This window comes from Amblyraja radiata, chromosome 38 (genome assembly GCF_010909765.2).
Source record: "Amblyraja radiata isolate CabotCenter1 chromosome 38, sAmbRad1.1.pri, whole genome shotgun sequence".
Lineage (NCBI taxonomy): Eukaryota > Metazoa > Chordata > Chondrichthyes > Rajiformes > Rajidae > Amblyraja > Amblyraja radiata.
Genome location: NC_045993.1, coordinates 3,660,929 through 3,685,047, shown reverse-complemented (window position 1 = coordinate 3,685,047; position 24,119 = coordinate 3,660,929). Strand labels below are relative to the sequence as shown.

The following is a 24,119-nucleotide window of genomic DNA, read 5'->3' as shown; positions in this document are numbered from 1 at the left end:
TGAAGAAGGGTCTCGACCCGAAAAGGAATTTCATTGTGTTGCGCATGCATGAGATTAAGGAATCATTGAACCATTAACATAGAAACATGGAAAATAGGTGCAGGAGTAGGCCATGTGGCCCTTCGAGCCAGCGCCGCCATTCAATATGATCATGGCTGATCATCCAGAATCAGTACCCCGTTCCTGCTTTCTCCCCATATCCCTTGATTCCGTTAGCCCAAAGACCTAAATCTCACTCTCTTTTAGACAATAGACAATAGGTGCAGGAGTAGGCCATTTGGCCCTTCGAGCCAGCACCGCCATTCAATGTGATCATGGCTGATCATCCCCAATCAGTACCCCCTTTTGGAAGCATCCAGTGAATTGGCCTCCACTGCCTTCTGTGGCAGAGAATTCCACAGATTCACAACTCTCTGGGTGAAAATGTTTTCCTTCATCTCAGTCCTAAATGGCCGATCCCTTATTCTTAAACTGTGACCCCTGGTTTGTCCTCAAATGGTGGGTTGGACTATCGAGGGGCATGGAGCCAATAGCGAGATCACACACACGTGGATTGTTGAGGATCACCGGAACGTTGCCCATCCCACTGCCGAATCCTAAACCTTCCTTTCCTTCCAGAGATTGGAATTATCATCGGGTCAAAGTCCACAGTTTCCAGGTAAGTCATTGCTCGTCCCGACAGACTGGCGCTCATGTTTAGACCGCCATGTTCTGCGAAGAGGAGATATTATTAATTTATTGAATATTACTTGATTGTGTGTTATCATTGAGTATTATGTTTGCCGGCCCGCTGATTAGAATTTCATTGTTCCATTTGTCAGTACAAACGGCAAATGTAAAATCTCTTGTCTGTTGTGGCAAATGCACGCTCTGGGCCTTTTTCCCCCAGAGAAGGGGAGCCGAGAACCAGACGACATCGGTTTAAGGCGAGGGGGGGGGGGGGAAATGTAATCGGAAACTGATTGGGGATGATCAGCCGTGATCACATTGAATGGCGGTGCTGGCTCGAAGGGCCAAATGGCCTGCTCCTGCACCTATTGTCTATTGTCACTTATCACTCGCAACCACACAGGCTGTCGTGAGAGGTCACCAGCGACATGTTGCCAGGGATCGCCTGTGTGGCCGTGAGAGATCTCCGATGGTCGTGAGAGGTCTCCAAAAAGTCGTAGGGTCTTTCTGGTCACCGCTGAATTTTCAACGTGTTGAGAATTATCGGCGACCTATCACGGGTGCCGGCAGTCGCTTGTAAAGGTCGCGTAAGTGGGACAGGCCCTTAACTCAGACCTGACCCATTGGGCCAGGGTTCGCAAGAATGACCCCAGGAATGAGTGGGGTTAGCATTCGATGAGCGTTTGACAGCACTAGGCATGTACTCGCTGGAATTTAGATCGAGGGGGAACCTCATTGAAACTTACAGAATAATGAAAGGCGTAGATAGAGTGGATGTGGGGAGGATGTTTCCACTGGTGGGAGAGTCTAGGACCAGAGGTCACGGCCTCAGAATTAATGGGCGCTCTTTTAGAAAGGAGGTGAGGAGGAACTTCTTTAGTCAGAGGGTAGTTAATCTGTGGAACTCGTTGCCACAGAGAGCTGTGGAGGCCAAGTCAGTGGATATATTTGAGGCAGAGATAGACAAATTCCTGATGATAATGGGTGTCGGGGGTTATGGGGAGAAGGCAGGAGGATGGGATGAGGAGGCAGAGATCAGCCATGATTGAATGGCGGAGTAGACTCGATGGGCCGAATGGCCTAATGCTACTCCTATGATTTGTGAAGTCGTGATCATATCTTCACAGCTAACTGGAATCTGTCCTTCTTGTTTACAGAGAGTGACCATGGAGAAGAATCATCGACCATGGTATGTGCTGAGTGCTACTGGAGTGTGACCCTCTCTGCCAGCAGAAATACATTGGCTACACCCGTAATCATTTTAGTTTTATAGACAATAGACAATAGGTGCAGGAGTAGGCCATTCGGCCCTTCGAGCCAGCACCGCCATTCAATGTGATCATGGCTGATCATCCCCAATCAATACCCCGTTCCTGCCTTCTCCCCATATCCCCTGACTCTGCTATTTTTAAGAGCCCTATCTAGCTCTCTCTTGAAATCATCCAGAGAACCTGCCTCCACCGCCCTCTGAGGCAGAGAATTCCGCAGACTCACCACTCTCTGTGAGAAAAAGTCTTAAACTGTGTGTGGCCCCTGGTTCTGGACTCCCCCAACATCGGGAACATGTTTCCTGCCTCTAGCATGTCCAAACCCTTAACAATCTTATATGTTTCAATGAGATACCCTCTCATCCTTCTAAACTCCAGAGTGTACAAGCCCAGCTGCTCCATTCTCTCAGCATCTTGACTTTCTTCCAAAAAAATCCCCCGGCATATCCCAAGGTCCACTCATGGGATCGCTGCTTGGTCCAGACATCTTCTGCGACCACCTCATCAACAAGCCCAACAAGTCTACTGCACCATTCAATCACGGCTGATCTATCTCTCCCTCTCAACCCCATTCTCCTGCCTTCTCCCCATAACCCCTGACACAAGTTTAGTTTAGTTTAGCGATACAGGCCCTTTGGCCAACTAGTCCACGCCGACCAGCACACTTAAGGGGCTGTCCCACTGTACGAGCTAATTCAAGAGTTCCCCCGAGTTTCCCCTGATTTGAACTCGGAGAATTACGGTAATAGCCGCTCGTAGGTACTCGGGGCTCTCGAGGACATTTTTCAACATGTTGAAAAATCTTCACGAGCTTACCGCGTTTCCCGAGTACCTGCCGTTAGCGTTACGAGCCACTAAGAGACGTCCCGAGCTCCGACGTACCTGCTACGTACGTTCTACGTGCTTGCCATGAGTTTGATTATTATTTTTTACTCGGGAGAGCTCTTGAATTAGCTCGTACAGTGGGACAGGCCCTTAACACTATTCTGCACCCACTAGGGGACAATTTACATTTATACCAAAGCCAATTAACCTACAAACCTGTACGTCTTTGGAGTGTGGGAGAAAACCGAAGATCACGGGGGAAAAAAACCAAGCAGTCACGGGGAGAACGTACAAACTCCGTACAGACAGCACCCGTAGTCGGGATCGAACCAGGGTCTCTGACTGATTGTAGTTGGTGGCAGAGAGCTGGGACTCGTTGCTGCAGGGGTTGGTCACCAGTTTCTCTGCTGTATCTCTAAACTAAACTAAACCATTAATCTCCCCAACCTCTTTGTGCTGTGTTATTAACCCCGCACGCGCTGCATGTCCCTGGGATGAAGAGGAACCTCCCTTTCCCTCTCTAACCTCAGAATACGTAGCCCTGTTACACTGGACATGATGGATGAGCTTACACCATCATTCTCTCTCTTTCTCCCTGTCCCTCTCCCTCCCCTCTCCCTGTCCCCCCCTCTCTCCCCCTCTCTGTGTTTCAGGAGGACTCCTGGCACAACATGGATGATGAGCAAGGCATCAACAGGTTCTCAATGATTCCCTTTCCGCCGGGCAAGGACTCCCTGCTGCGGAGACTGAAGGACGTGGAACTGGTCAGCAGGTGATAAACTATCTCTTGTCTAGAGTAGGGGAACGATGAGCAGAGGACACAGGTTCAAGGTGAAGGGGAAAAGATTTAATAGGAATCTGAGGGGTAACTTTTTCACACAGAGGGTGGTGGGTGTATGGAACGAGCTGCCAGAGGAGGTAGTTGAGGCAGGGCTAAGTGTTCGGCTGGCAACCGGAAGGTAGCCGGTTCGAATCCCGCTTGGAGTGCATACTGTTGTTGTGTCCTTGGGCAAGACACTTCACCCACCTTTGCCTGTGTGTGAATGTGTGTGAATGTGTGTGAGTGATTGGTGGTGGTCGGAGGGGCCGTAGGCGCAGATTGGCAGCCACGCTTCCGTCAGTCTGCCCCAGGGCAGCTGTGGCTACAGAAGTAGCTTACCACCACCGAGTGTGACTGAGGAGTGAATGAATAATGCGATGTAAAGCGCCTTGAGTATTAGAAAGGCGCTATATAAATCCCATCCATTATTATTATTATTAGACAGGTACATGGATAGGACAGGTTTGGAGGGATATGGATCAAGTGCAGGCAGGTGGGACTAGTGTAGCAGGGACATGTTGGCCGGTGTGGGCAAGTTGGGCCGAAGGGCCTGTTTCCACACTGTATCACTCTATAACTAGGCAGGCGTTTGGTAAACATACCATCAAGGCTCAATCCCATCGGACACGGGTCTGACTTAACTTTGGTTTAGTTTAGATTTAGTTTACAGCGTGGAAACAAGATCCTTCGGCCAACCGAGTCTGCACCGATCGCCGATCAATATGGTGGAGTAACTCATCGGTGGGACCTCTGGAGAGAAGGAATGGGCGACGTTTCGGGTCGAGAGCCTTCCTCAAACTGAAAGTCACGGGAAAGGGAAACGAGAGATAGAGGCGACGATGATGCAGGGGGACAAAGAACAAACGAGTGAAAGATACGCAAAAAAGTATCAATGATAAAGGAAGCAGGCCATCGTTAGGTGGTTTGCTGGGTGAGAACAAGAAGCTGGTGCGACTTGGGTGGGGGAGGGGGGGGGTGGAGAGGGAGAGGGAGAGGGGGTGCAGGGGTTTTACTTCTACACCCAAGTCACACCAGCTTCTCGTTTTCACCCGACATCCCTGACTAGGGTGGGGGGAATGTGGGTGGGGGGGGGGGGGGGGGGGGGGGGGGAGGGGGGATTGCTGGAGTTACTTTAAATTAGAAAAAGTAATCAAATGTGCTTTTCTTCACTTGTCTAGATATCTATTTGGGCCTCTCAGGAACTCAATGGAATTTGGGAACAGCTGTCCAGGTACCTGCCTGCAACTAACTCGAGGGGGTGGTGGGGGTGGTGGATGTGTGGTGACCCTGTCCAAATAATTGCTGTCTGTGCTGTCTGACTCGATGACTCTCTGACTGATGGCGCTGGGGGTGCAGATGTGCATTATATCTGAGTGCAAGTGCACAAAGTGCTGGAGTAACTCAGCGGGCCAGGCAGCATCTCTGGAGGACGTGGATAGATGACGTTTTCTGGTCGGGACCCTTCTTCAGACTCCAGACCTATCCATGGCTCTCCAGAGATGCTGCCTGACCTGCTGAGTTTCTCCAGCACTTTGTGTCCCTCTGTGCATTAACCGGCATCTGCAGTGCATAAGTTCGTAGGTGATTGGGGCAGAATTAGGCTGTTCGGCCCATCAAGTCTACTCCGCCATTCAATCATGTCTGACCTATCTCCACCTCCTAACCCCATTCTCCTGCTTTCTCCCCCTAACCTCTGACATCCGTACTTATCAAGAATCTATCTAACTCTGCCTTAAAAATATCCATTGACTTGGATTCCACAGAATCACCACCTTCTGACTAAAGAAATCTCTGCCTTAAAAGTTCCTTATGTCTTTCTATCTGGTTCTTGATTCCCCTAATCTGTTTAGTTTAGTTTAGGGATACAACGCTGTAACAGGCCCTTCGGCCCACCGAGTCCGAACTGACCAATGATCCCCGCACACTAACGCTATCCTACACACACAAGGGACAATTTACGCAAACACCAAGCCAATTGACCCACAAACCTGTACGTCTTTGGAGTGTGGGAGGAAACCGAAGATCTCGGAGAAAACCCACGCGGGTCACGGGGAGAACGTGCAAACTCCGTACAGACAGCGCCCGTAGTCGGGATCGAACCCGGGTCTCCGGCGCTGTGAGGCAGCAACACTACCACTGCGCCACCTTGTGGTTCATTTCACAGCTAACACACACCCATTTCATTTCGGGATCAAACTCCGGCACTGCAAGCGCTTTTTAAGGCAGCAACTCTACCGCTGAGACACCGCACCCACCCCCAAAACGACTTTACCCCAGATGGGACTTGAACCCACAACCCCTGGCTTAGGAGGCCAGTGCCTTATCCATTAGGCCACTGGGGCTGCCATTCCTTCTGGGTAAAAAAGTCTGGGTATTTACCCTGTCTATTCCAAGGGGGGCGGGGGGGGGTGGCTAACCCATTTGATGGGCAGAATGGCCTGCTTGGTCGTTGGAGAAGTCTGAGATTCATTGCTATGACTGCATCTATGGGCACGGTGTAAATGTGACTTGTTGGATTTGCAGATGAAATGCAGAAACTTCCACACAACAAAGACATCCCCTTCCCAGGCACTGAGGACATGGGCAAGGCCACCATCGACCCCGACGGCAACAAGAGGTGAGGCACTGGACCAATCATCGTTCCTACCTCTTGTCCTCCCTCAGATTCCACGCCTCCTAACCCCAAGTTCTCCAGAGATGCTGCTTGACCTGCAGAGTTTCTCCCCCGCCCCCCCATCAAAATGTACATTCTTTCTGATTGAGTGCTGGAGTCACTCAGCAGGTCAGGCAGCATCTCTGGACAATACACAATAGACAATAGGTGCAGGAGTAGGCCATTCGGCCCATCGAGCCAGCACCGCCATTGAATGTGATCATGGCTGATCATCCCCAATCAGTACCCCGTTCCTGCCTTCTCCCCATATCCCCTGACTCTGCTATTTTTAAGAGCCCTATCTAGCTCTCTCTTGGAGAACATGGATAGGAGACATTGTGGGTTGAGACCCTTCTTCAGACTTTGGAGTCAGTCTAAATAAGGGTCCCAACCCAAAACATCGGCTATGCATGTTCTGGAGATGTTGCCTGACCCGCTGAGTTAAGTTGTCTGGTCTTCCTTCTGACTTCAGACCTATCCATGTTCTACAGAGACGCTGCCTGACCCACTGTTACTCCAGCACTTTGTGTCTTTTTGTGCATTAACCAGCATCTGCAGTTCCTAAGATTGTAAGTGATAGGGGCAGAATTAGGCCATTCGGCCCATCAAGTCTACTCCGCCATTCAATAATGGCTAATCTATCTCTCCCTCCTAACCCCATTCTCCTCCCATCTCCCCATAACTCCCACAACACACGTGCAGGTCTAGAATCTATCTCTGCATCTATCGCTGCCCCACACCAAGTACCAAATGCCCCCCTCCCACCCTCACCCTCCATCGATGGCCTGATGCTACTTTAGTTTAGAGATACAGCATGGGAACAGGCCCTTCAGCCCACCAAGTCCACACCAACCAGCAATCCCCGCACATTAACACGACCCCACACACTAGGGACAATTTACAGTTTACAGAAGCCAATCATCCTATTGTCAAATACAGACAAGCACCCTCTGCCAGGATCGAACCCGGGTCTCAGACTGATTCCTGGGATGTCAGGACTGCCTTATGAAGAAAGACTGGATAGACTCGGTTTATACTCTCTAGAATTTAGGAGATTGAGAGGGGACCTTATAGAAACTTACAAAATTCTTAAGGGGTTGGACAGGCTAGATGCAGGAAGATTGCTCCCGATGTTGGGGAAGTCCAGGACAAGGGGTCACAGCTTAAGGATAAGGGGGAAATCCTTTAAAACCGAGATGAGAAGAACTTTTTTCACACAGAGAGTGGTGAATCTCTGGAACTCCCTGCCACAGAGGGTAGTCGAGGCCAGTTCATTGGCTATATTTAAGAGGGAGTTAGATGTGGCCCTTGTGGCTAAAGGGATCAGAGGGTATGGAGAGAAGGCAGGTACGGGATACTGAGTTGGATGATCAGCCATGATCATATTGAATGGCGGTGCAGGCTCGAAGGGCCGAATGGCCTACTCCTGCACCTAATTTCTATGTTTCTATGTTTCTATGTCTCTGGCGCTGTAAGGCAGCAACCCCATCTGCTGGGTGCTGGTTAAACCTGCATCTGTTTCTGTTGTAGGCCACTGTCCTCATCGTTGTCAATGCCGGACTTGACCAGCATCTGCACCCAAGTCCAGCAGGGCCGTGATCCCATCATCGCCAGGGGCAACGGGGCGGCCATCTTGGTGAACTGTGAGCACCAAAGGTCGTGGCCGCAGGAGGGATACCAGCTACTGGGGGTGAGTCCGACAAACTAAACTAAACTAAGTGTGCCCTCTAGTTTGAGGTTTCCTACCTGGAATAAATGTTCTGAATGTCTCAGCGGGGCCAGGCAGCTTCCTTGGAGAGAAGGAATGAATAGGTGTCGTCTCGGACTTGAGACCCTTCTTCAGACTGACCCGAAACGTCGCCCATTCCTTCTCTCCACAGATGCTGTCTGACCCGCTGAGTTACTCCAGCATTTAGTGTCTATCTTCGGTTCAAACCAGCATCTGCAGTTCCTCCTTACACACGTGGTCTCTCCGTCTGTCCACATGCTTGTAATCTACTCTCCGCCAACTATCAACTAGTTATTGGCCTTGCACAACAAATGTAGTGGCAGCGGTAGAGTTGCTGCCTCACAGCGCCAGAGACCCGAGTTCGATCCTGACCTCGGGTGTTGTCTGTACGGACTTTGTGCCCTCTCCCCGTGACCTGCGTGGGTTTCCTCTGGGCGCTCCGGTTTCCTCCCACACTCCAAAGACGTACAGGTTTCTAGGCTAACCGGCTAGGTCAAATTGTAAATTGTGTATGTGTAGGATAGTGCTAGTGTATGGGGATCGTTGGTCAGCGTGGACTCGGTGGGCCGAAGGGCCTTTTTCCGCGCTGTGTCTCTAAACTAAACTAAACTAAGTGTGCCCTCTAGTTTGAGGTTTCCTACCTGGAAAAAATGCTCTGAATGTCTCAGCGGGGCCAGGCAGCTTCCTTGGAGAGAAGGAATGAATAGGTGTCGTCTCGGACTTGAGACCCTTCTTCAGACTGACCCGAAACGTCACCCATTCCTTCTCTCCACAGATGCTGTCTGTCCCGCTGAGTTACCCCAGCATTTAGTGTCTATCTTCGGTTCAAACCAGCATCTGCAGTTCCTTCTTACACACGTGGTCTCTCCGTCTGTCCACACTGTCCGTCTATGCCTGTCATCATTTGATATACTTCTAACAGGCCCTAAACCTTTGGTATTCCAGGATTGAGGGGCCAATTGACTTCTCTTGCTGCTCAATCCTATATCAGTATGAAGAGTGGTGGGGCATTTGTACATGGTGTTTACTCTAGAGATACAGTGCGGAAACAGGCCCTTCGGCCCACCGAGTCCGTGCCGACCAGCGATCCCCGCACACCAACACTATCCTACACAGACTTGGGACAATTTCACATTTATACCAACCCAGTTAACCTACAAACCTGCACATCAATAGACAATAGGTGCAGGAGTAGGCCATTCGGCCCTTCGAGCCAGCACCGCCATTCATTGTGATCATGGCCGATCATCCCCAATCAGTACCCCGTTCATGCCTTCTCCCCAATATCTCCTGACTCCGCTATTTTTAAGAGCCCTATCTAGCTCTCTCTTGAAAGCATCCAGAGAACCTGCCTCCACCGCCCTCTGAGGCAGAGAATTCCACAGACGTCTTTGGAGTGCGGGAGGAAACCTGGAGCACCCAGAGAAAACCCACGCAGGTCACGGGGAGAACGTACAAACACCGGGGTACAGGATCAAAATGTACATTATATCTGATTGAATGCACAGAGTGCTGGAGTAACTCAGCGGGTCAGGCAGCAGCTCTGGAGAACATGGATAGGAGACATTGTGGGTTGAGACCCTTCTTCAGAACGTACAGACAGCACCCGTGGTCGGGATCGAACCCGGGTCCCTGGCGCTGTGAGGCAGCAGCTCTACCCGCTGCGCCACCATGCCGGCCTGTTGCGTCAGGGTAGATTAGTGTTGGTGACTGCAGGGAGGGTGAACGTTCCGACTCAACTCCATGTGTTTAAATGCGTCCTCAGCAGGGAGAGGGAAGCGTGCAGAGGATCGCTCCGCAGAACTGCGCTGGGACGGACGCATTCGGGACCCTGCCCTGCCGTACGTTTCCAGAATCTCTTCCGTTCTCGCCGATCAAGGGTAGGTGAGCAATATCCGGCGTGAATGTGATCTAAACTAAGGATAGTTTTCACCTGGGAGCCATCTTGGCCATCCCTGATCTGATCGCCCTCTTTGGCAACGGTGCCTTTAGACCACAAATGCCTCCTTCAACAGTGGCGGCACGGTGGCGCAGCGGGTTAGAGCTGCTGCCTCACAGCGCCAGAGACCCAGGTTCGATCCTGACTACGGGTGCTGTCTGTACGGAGTTTGTTCGTTCTCCCCGTGACCTGCGTGGGTTTTTCTCCGGAATCTCCGGTTTCTTCCCACACTCCAAAGGCGTGCAGGTTTGTAGGTTAATTGGCTTGGTGTAAATTGTCCTTCGTGTGTGTAGGATAAACTAATGTACGGGTGATCGCTGTTCCATGTTGTATCTCTAAACTAAACTGCACTTGTGTCGGGAGTTATGGGGAGAAGACAGGAGAATGGGGTTAGGAGGGAGAGATAGATCAGCCCTGATTGAATGGTGGAGTAGACTTGATGGGCCAAATGGCCTAATTCTTCTCCTATCAATTGTGATCTTATGATTTTGGTTATCCTGGAGCAAAGCAGAAAGTGCTGGAGGAACTCAGCAGGTCAGGCAGCATCTGCGGAGAGCGTGGGCAGGCGACATTTTGGGTTGGGGGCCTTTCTCATTATGGGGCGGTACAAAGGCACAGCAGGTAAACTGTCCCTAGTGTGTGTGTGTGTGTGTGTGTGGTTTAGTGTTAGTGTGCGGGGATCGCGTTGAAAAAACACCCCAACCTACTTGATGCCACGAGTACCTACGACTAGCATCACGACCTGCTAGACCTACCTACGACCTCGAGAGTATGAGTCAAGGGCAAACTCGGCAGAGGTCGTGAATTAGGCCGTGAAAGTGGGACATGCCCTTCAGGAGGGAGAGATGGATCAGCCATGATGGAATGGCGGAGTAGACTCGATGGGCCGAATGGCCTAATTCTACTGCTATTCCTTCCGACCTTATTCTCTGACACACACTGAGGGATCCTAATGGGCCTGACCCACACTGGCATATTTTTAGGCGACTACAGGAGACTATGTGTTCGCCGGGGGTGTTGCCTGTATGGCCGTGAGTAGTCTCCTCAGTCGCCCTAAGAGTCGCAGTGTCTTTCTGGTCGCCGAAAATGTTTCAACATGTTCAAGAAAATCTCGGCGACAGTGGCAACCCCGGATTTGACGTCAAATGAGCGTAACTTGACATAGGTGCTGTCGTAGGTTGTCGCCAGGTTAATGTAGGCAGTCGCCAGGAGGTTGTTGGTTGTCACCAGGTGACGTAAGTTGTTGCTGGTGCTGACTTTCGATGTCGTATTTGCCGGCAATCGCCTATGTGGGACAGGCCCATTAGAATCATAGAGCCTCCCACAGTGAAGATGTGGATCACAGAAATGACCGAGACACTACATTTAGAAAAAAGAAGGCTTGTTCTGTCTGACAAATCATTTCAATTTTCTAAAACATGGTAGAAACATAGAAACATAGAAATTAGGTGCAGGAGTAGGCCATTCGGCCCTTCGAACCAGCACCGCCATTCAATATGATCATGGCTGATCATCCAACTCAGTATCCCGTACCTGCCTTCTCTCCATACCCTCTGATCCCCTTAGCCACAAGGGCCACATCTAACTCCCTCTTAAATATAGCCAATGAACTGTGGCCTCAACTACCCTCTGTGGCAGAGAGTTCCAGAGATTCACCACTCTCTGTGTGAAAAAAGTTCTTCTCATCTCGGTTTTAAAGGATTTCCCCCTTATCCTTAAGCTGTGACCCCTTGTCCTGGACTTCCCCAACATCGGGAGCAATCTTCCTGCATCTAGCCTGTCCAACCCCTTAAGAATTTTGTAAGTTTCTATAAGATCCCCTCTCAATCTCCTAAATTCTAGAGAGTATAAACCAAGTCTATCCAGTCTTTCTTCATAAGACAGTCCTGACATCCCAGGAATCAGTCTGGTGAACCTTGGTCTCCTTTCATTGAATTTCTTCAACAACATAATGGTTGAACACAAATTCAAAACCGACACTAGGGTCGGGTGAGTGGGCGTAGGGAAGGGTAGTGGGATATATCTCCGCTTCTTTTTTTCACTTCTTCGTTAGTTCAGGGGGTTTTTCTTTTTAATATCTTTTTTGAAATTCTTTCCTTTCTTTTTCCTTGTCTTCTTGAGTTGGATGATCAGCCATGATCATATTGAATGGCGGTGCAGGCTCGAAGGGCCGAATGGCCTCTACTCCTGCACCTATTTTCTATGTTTCTATGTTCCTCCCTTTCCCTTTTTTCCTTTTTTCTTTTTTTTCCGATTTACTTATTAGTTTATAAAATGTTAAAACTGAAGCTGTACGAAAAGTGTATAATTGTTGTGTCGATTACTTCCTCCTTGTACAATTGCTTCTAATCAAACAAATATTTTATAAAAAGAAAGAAAAAAAAATCATAGTCATAGAGTGATACGGTGTGAACAGGCCCTTCGGCCCAACTTGCCCACACTGGCCAACATGTCCCAGCTACAGTAGTCCCGCCTGCCCGCGCTCATGATCTTGTGATTTGTGACCCTCTAGCCTGCAGGCCGTTCTCCAGGGTTTTCGAGGTGGACGGGCAGCTGAATGGAAACTCCTTCTACATCAGAGTGAACCTGAACATCCTGGGGCAGGTGGACAGCTGCTCCTTGCAGGTGAAGTGCGATGAGATCTTGCACATCTTGAACACGGCCTGCCCGCCGGGCAGCGACTGGCTCTGTGCCCGCGTTGACCCCGTCACCATGAGCGACCAGGAGCAAGGAACCATCCCCAGCGCTAACAGGTACCCTGCTGTGGGCAAGTAGAGTCTTCCGGGACAGGAAACAGGCCACCCCGAAGATGGACACAAATGCTGGTGTAACTCAGCGGGACGGGCAGCATCTCTGGAGAGAAGGAATGGGTGACGTTTCGGATCGGTCTGAAGAAGGGTCTGAAGACCCGAAACGTCACCTATTCCTTCTCTCCGGAGACGCTGCCTGACCCGCTGAGTTACTCCAGTATTTTGTGTCTATCTTCAGGCGCTTCGGAATGTGCTAGTTGTGGATTTAAACAGTGTCCTCACACGAGGATGGGATTCACAGTTCCCAGTGTGTGTCGCGGTGGCTATAGACTTCAGTGATACAGCGCGGAAACGGGCCTACACACACACACATCGGGGACAATCTACAATTTTTACTGAAGCCAATTAAACCTACAAACCTGTACGTCTTTGAAGTATGGGAGGCAACCGGAGCACCCGGAGAAAACCCTCGCGGTCACGGGGAGAACATAGAAACTCCGTTCAGACAGCACCCGTAGTCGGGATCGAACCTGGTTCTCTGGCGCTGTGAGGCAGCAACTCCACCGTGCCACCCCTTATTTGCCTTATTTCAAGGGACGCTTCAGGTGTCTATGAGAGTGCGAATAGATGTAGGATTCGGTGGGTGGGAAGAGATGGGATGTTGCAAGCAGTATCTGCTCTGTATCCCAGCCACCTCACTTGCTTGACAAAAGTCGTCTTGGATCTGCTGAGAATCCCAACCGTGAAGGGAATCGATTTGAAATCTCACTCTCTCTCTCACACTCTCTCTCCCTCTCCGTTTTAGAGCTCACCGGCTACTCATGGTTAAAATCCACTCCCTCATCGGAAACTTCCAGAAGAACGAGAGAGCAAAAAAGGTAACTTGCCGACAGATATGGACACTAAGCGCTGGAGTAACTCAGCGGGCCAGGCGGCATCTCCGGAGGGAAGGAACGGGTGATGTTTTGGGTCCCTCTCCCCTGCCCCCTGCTGGTGTAACTCAGCGGGACAGACCATCTGAAGGGTGTTACTTGACCTAAAACGTCACCCGATACTTCTGTCCAGAGATGAATTGAATTGAACACGTTATTGTCATGTGACAAGTCACAGTGAAGCTCTTTGCATGTGTACCCAAGGTGTGAAAATAGTCACCACCTAAAGGGCGTGGACAGATACAAAGTATCCCCACGTGCAAGGTCCCCCGTTGTTCTTCCCCCTCTCACGCTGGTCCCCCCCACGCCCGAGCCCTCCTTTCCTCCTTCCCCCGGCAGCGGTGTCCTCGTTTACACGTGTCCGTCCTCGTACTTCGGTGGGGTCTTCTCAGGACGCCTCCGTGGCCCCCTTCACCCGCTGGGTTACGTCAGCATTTTGTTTCCTGAAGGCTATGAAGAACTACAATGAGCTGAAGTCGTTGGGCGGTGACCAGGTGAGGATAGTGGTGGCGAGTCTGCCTAATAACGTCAACGCCACCAACGTCAACCGCTCCCTCAGCTTCTGCCATGAAGGTGAGTCAATGCCACTCGACATACGGCCCTGAGTTGAAATCCAGCCTTCTGTGTCTATCTTTGGTGTAAACCAGCATCTGCAGTTCTTCCCTACACTATAAATAAGTCACATCTTGCCTCGTATGAATGGTCCAAATATTTTAAGGCAACACAATAACAGCGGATCCTTCTTACAGAGAGATATGGAAGGGTAAGGTGTGAAACACAGATCAAAGAGGATGGTGAGCAAGGGAAATGTGGAATGGATCATTGCTGGCTGAGGGGAGGGTGACAAGGAGGCGTGCAATCAGTAAAATAAATCATGGATTAATTCGACAGTGAAACTAGATGGTGGGGGAGGGACGGAGAGAGAGGGAAAGCAAGTGTTACTTGAAGTTAGAGGATTTAATTTTAACGAAGATGGACACAAAATGCTGGAGTAACTCAACGAGATGGGCAGCGTCTCTGGAGAGTAGGAGTGGGTGTGAGAAAAAGAAAGATTTTTTTAGGAATGAGCGATTGTGTTAAAACTGTGACGTCGGCTTGAATTGCAGATCGGAATGAAAGAGTCGTACCTTACAGCCTTGTTCATCCCGTCAGTGTCCGTCAGAAGCGACCAGTGGTCATAATGCCGACGGTGTTAGCCAAGCCTCTGATGCACCGCATCCTACAGTCACCAACTGCTGCAGACTTCCAAATGGTGCAAGCAGGTAGGAGCTCCCGTACCCCCAATATTCACATCAGGTGGCGCGGAGGTAGAGTTAAGGGCCTGTCCCACTTTCACGACTTCAGATTCAGATTCAGATTCAATTTTAATCTGAATCTGAAGTCGTGAAAGTGGGACAGGCCCTTAATTCAAAACCTCTGCCGAGTTTAGTATTCGGTATTCAGTGTTTAATTTAATGTCATTTTAACTGAGTACTTGGTTTCTCAATCAGTTCCCATCAGTGCAGTTAATAAAAACAGAATAAATATATATAGCTTTAAAAAATTAAAAAAATTACCATATCTACAATAGGCCTAAAAATTGAAGTAAAAACAGTCATTCTAGACAAAAAGGACCTAAGAAAGACAAACGGACAAAAAGGACCAAATAAAAAAAGACAATAGACAATAGGTGCAGGAGTAGGCCATTCGGCCCTTCGAGCCAGCACCGCCATTCAATGTGATCATGGCTGATCATCCACAATCAGTACTCCGTTCCTGCCTTCTCCCCATATCCCCTAACTCCGCTATCTTTAAGAGCCCTATCTATCTCTCTCTCTTGAAAGCATCCAGAGAACCTGCCTCCACTGCCCTCTGAGGCAGAGAATTCCACAGACTCACAACTCACAAGATTGTGGTGATCTACGAACTCCTACGACCTTCCACGACTATGTCCACGAACTCCGATGAGTATGTCTATGAATTCCCACGACTATTTTGATGCCCTCCTTACGAGTAAAAAGTTGCAATTTCTTTCAACCCGACCATTTGTTTACTCGTGGACATTTTTTATCGGGCTGGAAAAAACGCCCCGACTTACCTGATGCCCCTAGTACCTACGGCCGGCACAGCGAGCCGCTACGATATATCTACGGACTCATACGGACTCGTTACGAACATTCTGGACGACAGATGGCACAATGGGCTAAGTGTTTGGCTGGCAACCGGAAGGTAGCCGGTTCGAATCCTGCTTGGAGTGCATACTGTCGTTGTGTCCTTGGGCAAGATACTTCACCCACCTTTGCCTGTGTGTGAATGTGTGTGAATGTGTGTGAGTGATTGGTGGTGGTCGGAGGGGCCGTAGGCGCAGATTGGCAGCCACGCTTCCGTCAGTCTGCCCCAGGGCAGCTGTGGCTACAGAAGTAGCTTACCACCACCGAGTGTGACTGAGGAGTGAATGAATAATGCGATGTAAAGCGCCTTGAGTATTAGAAAGGCGCTATATAAATCCCATCCATTATTATTATTATTCTGCGAGTTTGAATCAAGGGGAAAACTCGGGAGAATTCGTGAATAACTTGTGAAAGTGGGACAGGCCCTTCGCTGCCTCACAGCGCCAGGGACCCGGGTTCGATCCTGACCACCGGTGCTGTCTGTGCGGAGTTTGTACGTTCTCTCCGTGACCTGCGTGGGTTTTCTCCGGGTGTTCTGGTTTCCTCCCGCACTCCAAAAGTTTGCAAGTTAATCGGCTGGGTATAAATGTAAATTGTCCCTAGTGTGTGGGATAGTGTTGGTGTGCGGGGATCAGTGGTCGGCGTGAACTCGGTGGGCCGAGGGGCCTGTGACTGCGCAGTATCTCTAAACTAAACTAAATCAGGTGGCCATTTGGCCCATTGCATCCTCTGGAATGGACTCAATAGTCGATTGAGAGAATCGCGCAGCACAGAAACAGGCCCTTCGGTCTACTTCATCCGTGCTAGCCATGACGCGTACCTACACCAATCCCATTGGTCCATAACTCTCTGTGATAGAGTTTAATTAATAAGAGTACAATAGACTATATGGAGTCTGAAGAAGGGATTTGACCTGAAACGGTCTCTGCATTTATCTTCCCACCGCTGCCGAAGTAACAAGAATGTTTGTCCCTCTCTATCCCTTCCAGAGGTTTTCACTGAGGAACAGCTGAAGAACCAGACTCGGTTTCCTTTGCAAAAGGTCCTGAACCAGGACAAGTATGAATGCATCACCCTCGAAGCGATCCGAGATGTCATCGCTAAGGTACCGAGTCGTAGTTGAGTTGAGTTTATTTTAGTTTATTGTAGACTTGAAGGATGTATTTTTAGGAAGCAGATGCGGAGAAATTTCATTAAGGGCCTGTCCCACTTTCACGACCTCTGCCGAGTTTGCCCTTGACTCAAACTCGCAGCATGGTCGTCACGAGGACGTAGGTAGGCCGTGATGCTAGTCGTAGGTACTCGTGGCATCAAGTAGGTCGGGGTGTTTTTTCTAGCCTGATGAAAAATGTCCACGAGTAAAAAAGGTGGTGAAATAGGTTGTGAAAGTGGGACAGGCCCTTTATTAGTCAGAGGGCGGTGAATCTGTGGAATTCATTGCCACTGATGGCTATGGAGGCCAAGTCAATGGATATGTTTAAGGCGGAGATTAACAGATACTTGATTAGTAAGGGTGTCAGAGGTTATGGGGAGAAGGCAGGAGAATAGGGTTCGGAGGGAGAGATAGATCAGTCATGATTGAATGGTGGAGTAGACTTGATGGGCCTAGAGGCCTAATTCTGCTCCTATTCCTTATGACACTGACATGGGGGATGATGGAGGAAGCCCCCCCCCCCCCAGATACACGACCTGAATACGACCCTCGCTGCCCTCGTGCTGCTCAACCTCCCACCCTCTCTCCGCAACTCAGCTTGCCTGCGTGGCCTCTGAATGACAATGGCCAACCTTCTCCCCCCTTTTCAGAACAAGCATGGCTTGCTGCCTTTAGGGGTGCACTCCGTCAAGGACTTGATCACCGAGGAGATCTACAGCATCATCATCCATATCAAGGTGACGCCCAAAAACATGAAGAAACTGAGGTAAACATCCAGGCCGGTGATGATATTGTTCGTGGTTGGAGAGGGGGGGATGGTTGGCATTACTGGGTAGGCTGTAGGCAGAGGGGGTAGACTAGGCAGAGGGCCAGATGGTTGAATTGTTGGTGGTGGCCTAATGTGTTTTTGGGGGGGGGGTAGACTTGGTGGAGGAGGTAGACAGTGGGTGGAGATGATTAGACTATTTTGAATGGATAAGACACTAGACACTAGGTGCAGGAGTAGGCCATTTGGCCCTTCGAGCCAGCACCGCCATTCAATGTGATCATGGCTGATCATCCCCAATCAGTACCCCGTTCCTGCCTTCTCCCCATATCCCCTGACTCCGCTATCTTTAAGAGCCCTATCTAGCTCTCTCTTGAAAGCATCCAGAGAACCTGCCTCCACCGCCCTCTGAGGCAGAGAATTCCACAGACTCACCACTCTCTGTGAGAAAAAGTGTTTCCTCGTCTCCGTTCTAAATGGCTTACTCCTTATTCTTAAACTGTGGGTGGCCCCTGGTTCTGGACTCCCCCAACATCGGGAACATGTTTCCTGCCTCTAGCGTGTCCAAGCCCTTAACAATCTTATATATTTCAATAAGATCCCCTCTCATTAGAGACTGTTTGATTGGATTAGACTGTTGACTATTGCCATTGGTTTGACTCTTGGTAGAGGGGTAGAGTGTTGGTGGAGGGGATAAGATGGTTGGTGGAGGGATAGACTTGGCAGAGGGGGTAGATGGTTGAAAGGCTTAATTGTCAGTGGTGGGCTAATGTGCTGTTGGAGAGGGGGTACAGTGGGGGGAGGGGGTACAGTGGGTGGAGGGGGTACAGTGGGGGGAGGGGGTACAGTGGGTGGAGGGGGTACAGTGGGGGGAGGGGGTACAGTGGGTGGAGGGGGTACAGTGGGTGAAGGGGTAGACAGTGGGTGGAGGGGGTACAGTGGGGGGAGGGGGTACAGTGGGGGGAGGGGTAGACAGTGGGGGGAGGGGGTACAGTGGATGGAGGGGGTACAGTGGGTGGAGGGGTACAGTGGGTGGAGGGGGTAGACTATTGGTAGAGTGGTACACTAGGCATTGGGATGACTGTTGGTGGAGATGATTAGACTATTTTGAGCGGTTAGACTATTGTGGAGGGGATATGACTGTCGGCATTGAGGTACACTATCGGCAGAGTGGGAGTGGACGCTCAGTGTTCCCGTCGCCTCTCCCCACAGGAAGTTGGCGCCAAAGTCGTGCGGCAGCGACGCGGAGTTCCTGAAGCTCCACCGCATCGAGCAGAAGCACCTGGAGTCGGTGCCGTGCCTCTCAGCCGCGGTGGAGCCCGGCGCCTGGGCCACTGTGGACGAGCTGGCCAAGGCCGTGAGGGACAGCATCGTCCAGGAGCAGCAGAAGGTCGTCTGGGTCGAGCAGAACTAGACGTTCCTGGATCCTTGGCGCTGGTCGGTTGAACGTTCCATGGATAAGGTCCATGCTCCCGGCAGAGACAGACTGGAAGATCCACCTCAGCCTGGGGTCTCCTCTCAGGGCCAAGGAACCAGCTTCAGATCTCTCAGATGTCCAAGGACACAGATTTGATCTCCTCAATGTTCAGGGATCCAGCCTTGGATGTCTTCTCAGATGTCCACGGACCCAGCCCCAGATCTCCTCTCAGATGTCGAAGGACCCTGTTTCAGATCTCTCAGATGTCCACGGACCCAGCCCCAGATCTCCTCTCAGATGTCCAAGGAACCAGCTTCATTCAGATCTCCCAGATGTCCACGGACCCAGATTTGATCTCCTCAATGTCCAAGGAACCCAGCCTCAGGTCTTCTCTTAGTTGTCCAAGGACTTTGGGTCTACCTACATCAACTTCGCTCCTGTCTGGGTGTAGGCACAGCGGAAGCCTCCAACCCAACAACAGAGCTGATTCACACCAGTGGTGACACCAAGTTCACGACTGACATCTTTATCTCAATTGCACCTTCCACCCCTTCTCCACGGAGACACAGAGAGGCAGAAGGAATGGGTGGCAGATGGAGGAAGTGAAGTGGACAGTTCAGTTGCAGTGTGGAGAAGGAACCTGGATAAGTATCTACAAGGAAGGAGTCTGCAGAGCTGGGGAGTTGGACCAGGCGTATTGCTCTTCAATAGAGCCCGTACAGATAGAATGGGCAGAATGGCCTTCTGTAATGCTCCGGTCTTTCGCTTATCCACCTCCCAATTCCAGCCCCTTTTGCCTTAAACCATCATTCCCTTTATCCATTCAATCATTCCTCACTTCCTCCCAACCACACACTTTTCCTGAAGTCTGAATAAGGGTCTCGACCCAAAACGTCACCCATTCCTTCTCACCAGAGATGCTGCCTGTCCCGCTGAGTTACTCCAGCATTTAGTGTCTATCTTCAATGTTCCCTTAATTTGCTTTCTCTAGTGCATCTTGAAACTTATTTTCTGTCTTTCCAAATTCCAGTTCAACTGTAGTTTTATTTAGGTTTTCGTTTTAGAGATGCAGCGTGGAAAGAGGCCCTTCGGCCCACGGAGTCCGCGCTGACCACCGATCACCCGGTCCACTAGCACTATCCTACACACACTAGGGACAATTTATAGAAGCCAATTAATCTACAAACCTGCACATCTCTGGAGTGTGGGAGGAAACCGGAGCGCCCGGAGAAAACCCACGCGGTCACTGGGTGGACGTGCAAACTCCGTACAGACAGCACCCGTCGTCAGGATCGAACCCGGGTCTCTGGCGCTGTGAGGCAGCAACTCTACCACTGCACCACTGTGTCTGAAACGCACTGCGTTTCACTATCGACTGGCTCTTCCTATTGAATGTGGAACACTGAACACACATGTGATGTCCCGATCGTGGACACTTATTCCAAAGATCCATTCACAAAAAGGACACAGAATGCTGGAGTCTGCTCCGCCATTCAATCAGGGCTGGTCCACTCTTTCCCTCTCAACCCCATTCTCCTGCCTTCTCCCTGAAACAACGAACTGCAGGTGCTGGAATCTTGAGAAAACAGCAAAGTGCCGGAGGATCTCGGCGGGTCAGGCAGCATCCGTGGAGGGGAATGGACATACAATGTTTGGGGTCGGGACCCTTCTTCACGGTGGTGAGGATCTACACAGAACTGTGACAAAGAAAGATAATGTGAACAAGGAACCAAGCTTACAAAGACTATTTTTAATATATTGTAAATACATCTTTTTTTTTGTGGTTCTATTAGACTATTTATACTATTTTATTTTAATTATCAGTGTTATTGGGTTTTTTTACCTACAGGTGAAAATTGTAGTTACGTTTGTCCATATTGGCTCTTATTGTATCATCGAATACAAGTTAGTAGATGAGTTTAGAAGGATGAGTGGGTTCCTCATTGAAAAGTACAGAAAATTGAAAGGCTTGCACAGAGTGGATGTGGAGAGGATGTTTCCATTAGTGGGAGAGTCTAGGAGTAGAGGTCACAGACTCAGAATTAAAGGACTTTCTTTTCGGAAGGAGATGTGGAGAAATTTCTTTAGTCAGAGGGTGGTGAATCTGTGGAATTCTTTGCCACAGAAGGCTGTGGAGGCCAAGTCAGTGGATATTTTTAAGGCAGAGATAGATAGATTCTTAATTAGTACGGGTGTCAGGGGTTCTGGGGAGAAGGCAGGAGAATGGGATTAGGAGGGAGAGATCGATCAGCCATGATTGAATGGCGGAGTAGGCTTGATGGGCCGAATGGCCTAATTCTACTCCTATCCCCTATGACCAAGTACAGTGAATTTATTTTTTCACACATAGTTCAGTGAGAATCCTACTGTACATAGGGCACAGTTATACTAGACATTAGAGATACAGCGCGGAAACAGGCCCTTCGGCCCACCGAGTCCGCGCCGACCAGCGATCACCTCGTACACTAGCACTCTCCTCCACATTTGGGACAATTCACAATTTTACCGAAGCCATTTAACTGACAAACCTGCACGTCTTTGGATTGTGGGAGGAAACCGGAGCACCCGGAGAAAACCCACGTGGTCACGGGGAGAACATGCAAACTCTGTACAGACAGCACCCGCAGTCAGGATCGAACCCGGGTCTCTGGTGCTGTGAGGCAGTAACCCTATCATAGTACCCCTGTGTACAATGGAAATGCATCAATTTTAGATGCGGAAATAAATGGATTTTGTTTGATTGTGACTATTTTATTAAGGAAAGTCTCTACATGGCGTAAGCTTTTCCCATTATTATTCTATTGCAGGGGGTTCTAAGCTTTCCTCCAGGATTAAATGATAACAAGACAATAGACAATAGGTGCAGGAGTAGGCCATTTGGCCCTTCGAGCCAGCACCGCCATTCAATGTGATCATGGCTGATCATCCCCAATCAGTACCCCGTTCCTGCCTTCTCCCCATATCCCCTGACTCCACTATTTTTAAGAGCCCTATCTTGCTCTCTCTTGAAAGCATCCAGAGAACCTGCCTCCACCTTTACATTTAGAACGGAGACGAGGAAACCATTTAGAAGGGAGACGAGGAAACACTTTTTCTCACAGAGAATGGTGAGTCTGTAGAATTTTCTGAGGCAGAGATTCTCTGAGGCAGAGAATTCCACAGACTCACCACTCTCTGTGAGAAAAAGTGTTTCCTCGTCTCCGTTCTAAATGGTTTCCTCGTCTCCGTTCTAAATGTACCTCTCCGCGCTTCTAAGTGGGACCGGCCCCGCGCGGCCATATGGTGCCCATACGCCTCAAGCGACCACGAGATCCTCTCTCGACCCTGAACATCACCCATTTCTTCTCTCCAGAGACGCTGCCTGTCCCGCTGAGTTACTCCTGTCCCGCTGAGTTACTCCAGCGTTTTGTGTCCATCTTCGGTGTAAGCCAGCATCTGCAGTTCCTTCCCACACAACAGAGGGCCTCTCTCAGCGGTGGGGAGAGCCGACAGGGAGCCTGGACAATGCAGAGCTGAAACTGGAGCCCTGAGCCATCGTCGGCTCAGTCCCTGTGGAGCGTCGAATAGACAAAGCCCCAGGCACACCGGCCCCAAGCCTTTGTCCTGCTGCTGATCGGACAATGAAGTGCCCTCGAAAACACACACACACACACACACAAGCTGCGACCTACTCTCGGAAAGACAGGTGGGTTTAGAATTTAAACCAAACCCTCACAAAAAAAAACTAACACAGAATGTGGTTGTTATGGATGTGATTAACGTTCTCACTCGACGATGGGATTTACAGTTCCCGATGTATGTCATAGAATAAGGTCATGTGAGGAATAGGTCATTCGGCCCATCAAGTCTATTCTGCCATTCAATCATAGAAACATAGAAAATAGGTGCAGGAGGAGGCCATTCGGCCCTTTGAGCCATTCATTGTGATCATGGCTGATCGTCCCCAATCAATAACCCGTGCCTGCCTTCTCCCCATATCCAGTGGCGGACTGGCCAGGGTGTCAGCTTGCCCGATGGCAAGTGGGCCCCTGATGAAGTGGGCCCCCTATATCAAATGGGCCCCCTTTGTCTCCTGGCCACCAATATTTTTAGACCCAGTCCGCCACTCCCCATATCCCTTGATTCCACTAGCACCTGGAGCCCTATCTAACTCTCTTAAATCCATCCAGTGATTTGGCCTCCACTGCCCTCTGTGGCAGGGAATTCCACAAATTCACATCTCTCTGGGTGAAAAAGTTTCCCTCTCCCATGACTCTGAGACTGAAGAAAGGTCTCGCCCCGAAACGTCACCCATTCCTTCTCTCTAGAGATGCTGTCCCGCTGAGTTACTCCAGCATTTTGTGCCTATCTTCAGTTTGAACCGGCACCTGCAGTTCCTTCCCGCACATTTTGAAAAATTGTACGTGCGGTCTTGAAAAGAAGAAGTATTTCTGGAAGATTCCGCTGAATGTTTCTCTGGTCTGCAGAGAATAGTGGAAGTGTCAAAAATCTGGGGACTGAACCTTGCAGGTTCTGAATAAGGAATATAATGCAGTCGCAGGCTAACTTGTGACCCAGAGCTGGTGTGGTGTGGTCAATCAGCAATTGAATGGGGAAAGATAGCGAAAATAGGCACAAAATGCTGGAGTAACTCAGTTAATTTGAGGAAGGACATCCTTGTGATTGAGGCAGTGCAGCGTAGGTTCACGAGATTGATCCCTGGGATGGCGGGACTGTCGTATGAGGAAAGATTGCAAAGACTAGGCTTGTATTCACTGGAGTTTAGAAGGATGAAGCCTTCTAAGCTCCAGAGTGTACAAGCCCAGCTGCTCCATTCTCTCAGCATACGACATTCCCGCCATCCCGGGAATTAACCTTGTAAACCTACGCTGCACTCCCTCAATAGCAAGAATGTCCTTCCTCAAATTAGGGGACCAAAACTGTACACAATACTCTGGGATCGCAGGTTAGTGCTGACTCAGTGGGCCGAAGGGCCTGTTTCTGCGCTAACTAAATGTATCGAAAAAAATAAAGAAAGTGGTCGGGTCTGTGTGTGTTGTGATCATTCA

The 24,119-nt window shown here is 50.0% G+C and overlaps 1 protein-coding gene and 1 non-coding gene across 2 annotated transcripts in view; one reads left to right on the top strand and one right to left on the bottom strand.

Moving 5' to 3' along the window:
• Nucleotides 1–20,211, top strand: part of LOC116966743 (caspase recruitment domain-containing protein 11-like) — a 35,859-nt gene extending 15,648 nt beyond the window's left edge. Inside the window, exons 10-23 of the mRNA XM_033013043.1 lie at nucleotides 619–658; nucleotides 1,827–1,858; nucleotides 3,416–3,534; nucleotides 4,761–4,813; nucleotides 6,106–6,199; nucleotides 7,766–7,925; nucleotides 9,730–9,844; nucleotides 12,416–12,656; nucleotides 13,459–13,531; nucleotides 14,035–14,158; nucleotides 14,692–14,847; nucleotides 16,725–16,840; nucleotides 17,539–17,654; nucleotides 18,867–20,211. Coding sequence (XP_032868934.1) covers nucleotides 619–658; nucleotides 1,827–1,858; nucleotides 3,416–3,534; nucleotides 4,761–4,813; nucleotides 6,106–6,199; nucleotides 7,766–7,925; nucleotides 9,730–9,844; nucleotides 12,416–12,656; nucleotides 13,459–13,531; nucleotides 14,035–14,158; nucleotides 14,692–14,847; nucleotides 16,725–16,840; nucleotides 17,539–17,654; nucleotides 18,867–19,068 — 1,641 coding nt within the window. The 3' untranslated portion in view covers nucleotides 19,069–20,211. The remainder of the gene's footprint in view (nucleotides 1–618; nucleotides 659–1,826; nucleotides 1,859–3,415; nucleotides 3,535–4,760; nucleotides 4,814–6,105; nucleotides 6,200–7,765; nucleotides 7,926–9,729; nucleotides 9,845–12,415; nucleotides 12,657–13,458; nucleotides 13,532–14,034; nucleotides 14,159–14,691; nucleotides 14,848–16,724; nucleotides 16,841–17,538; nucleotides 17,655–18,866) is intronic.
• On the bottom strand, nucleotides 5,852–5,924 carry trnar-ccu. Its single transcript has one exon. It is a non-coding gene; the product is annotated as a tRNA-Arg (tRNA).
• Nucleotides 20,212–24,119: the final 3,908 nt, after the last annotated feature.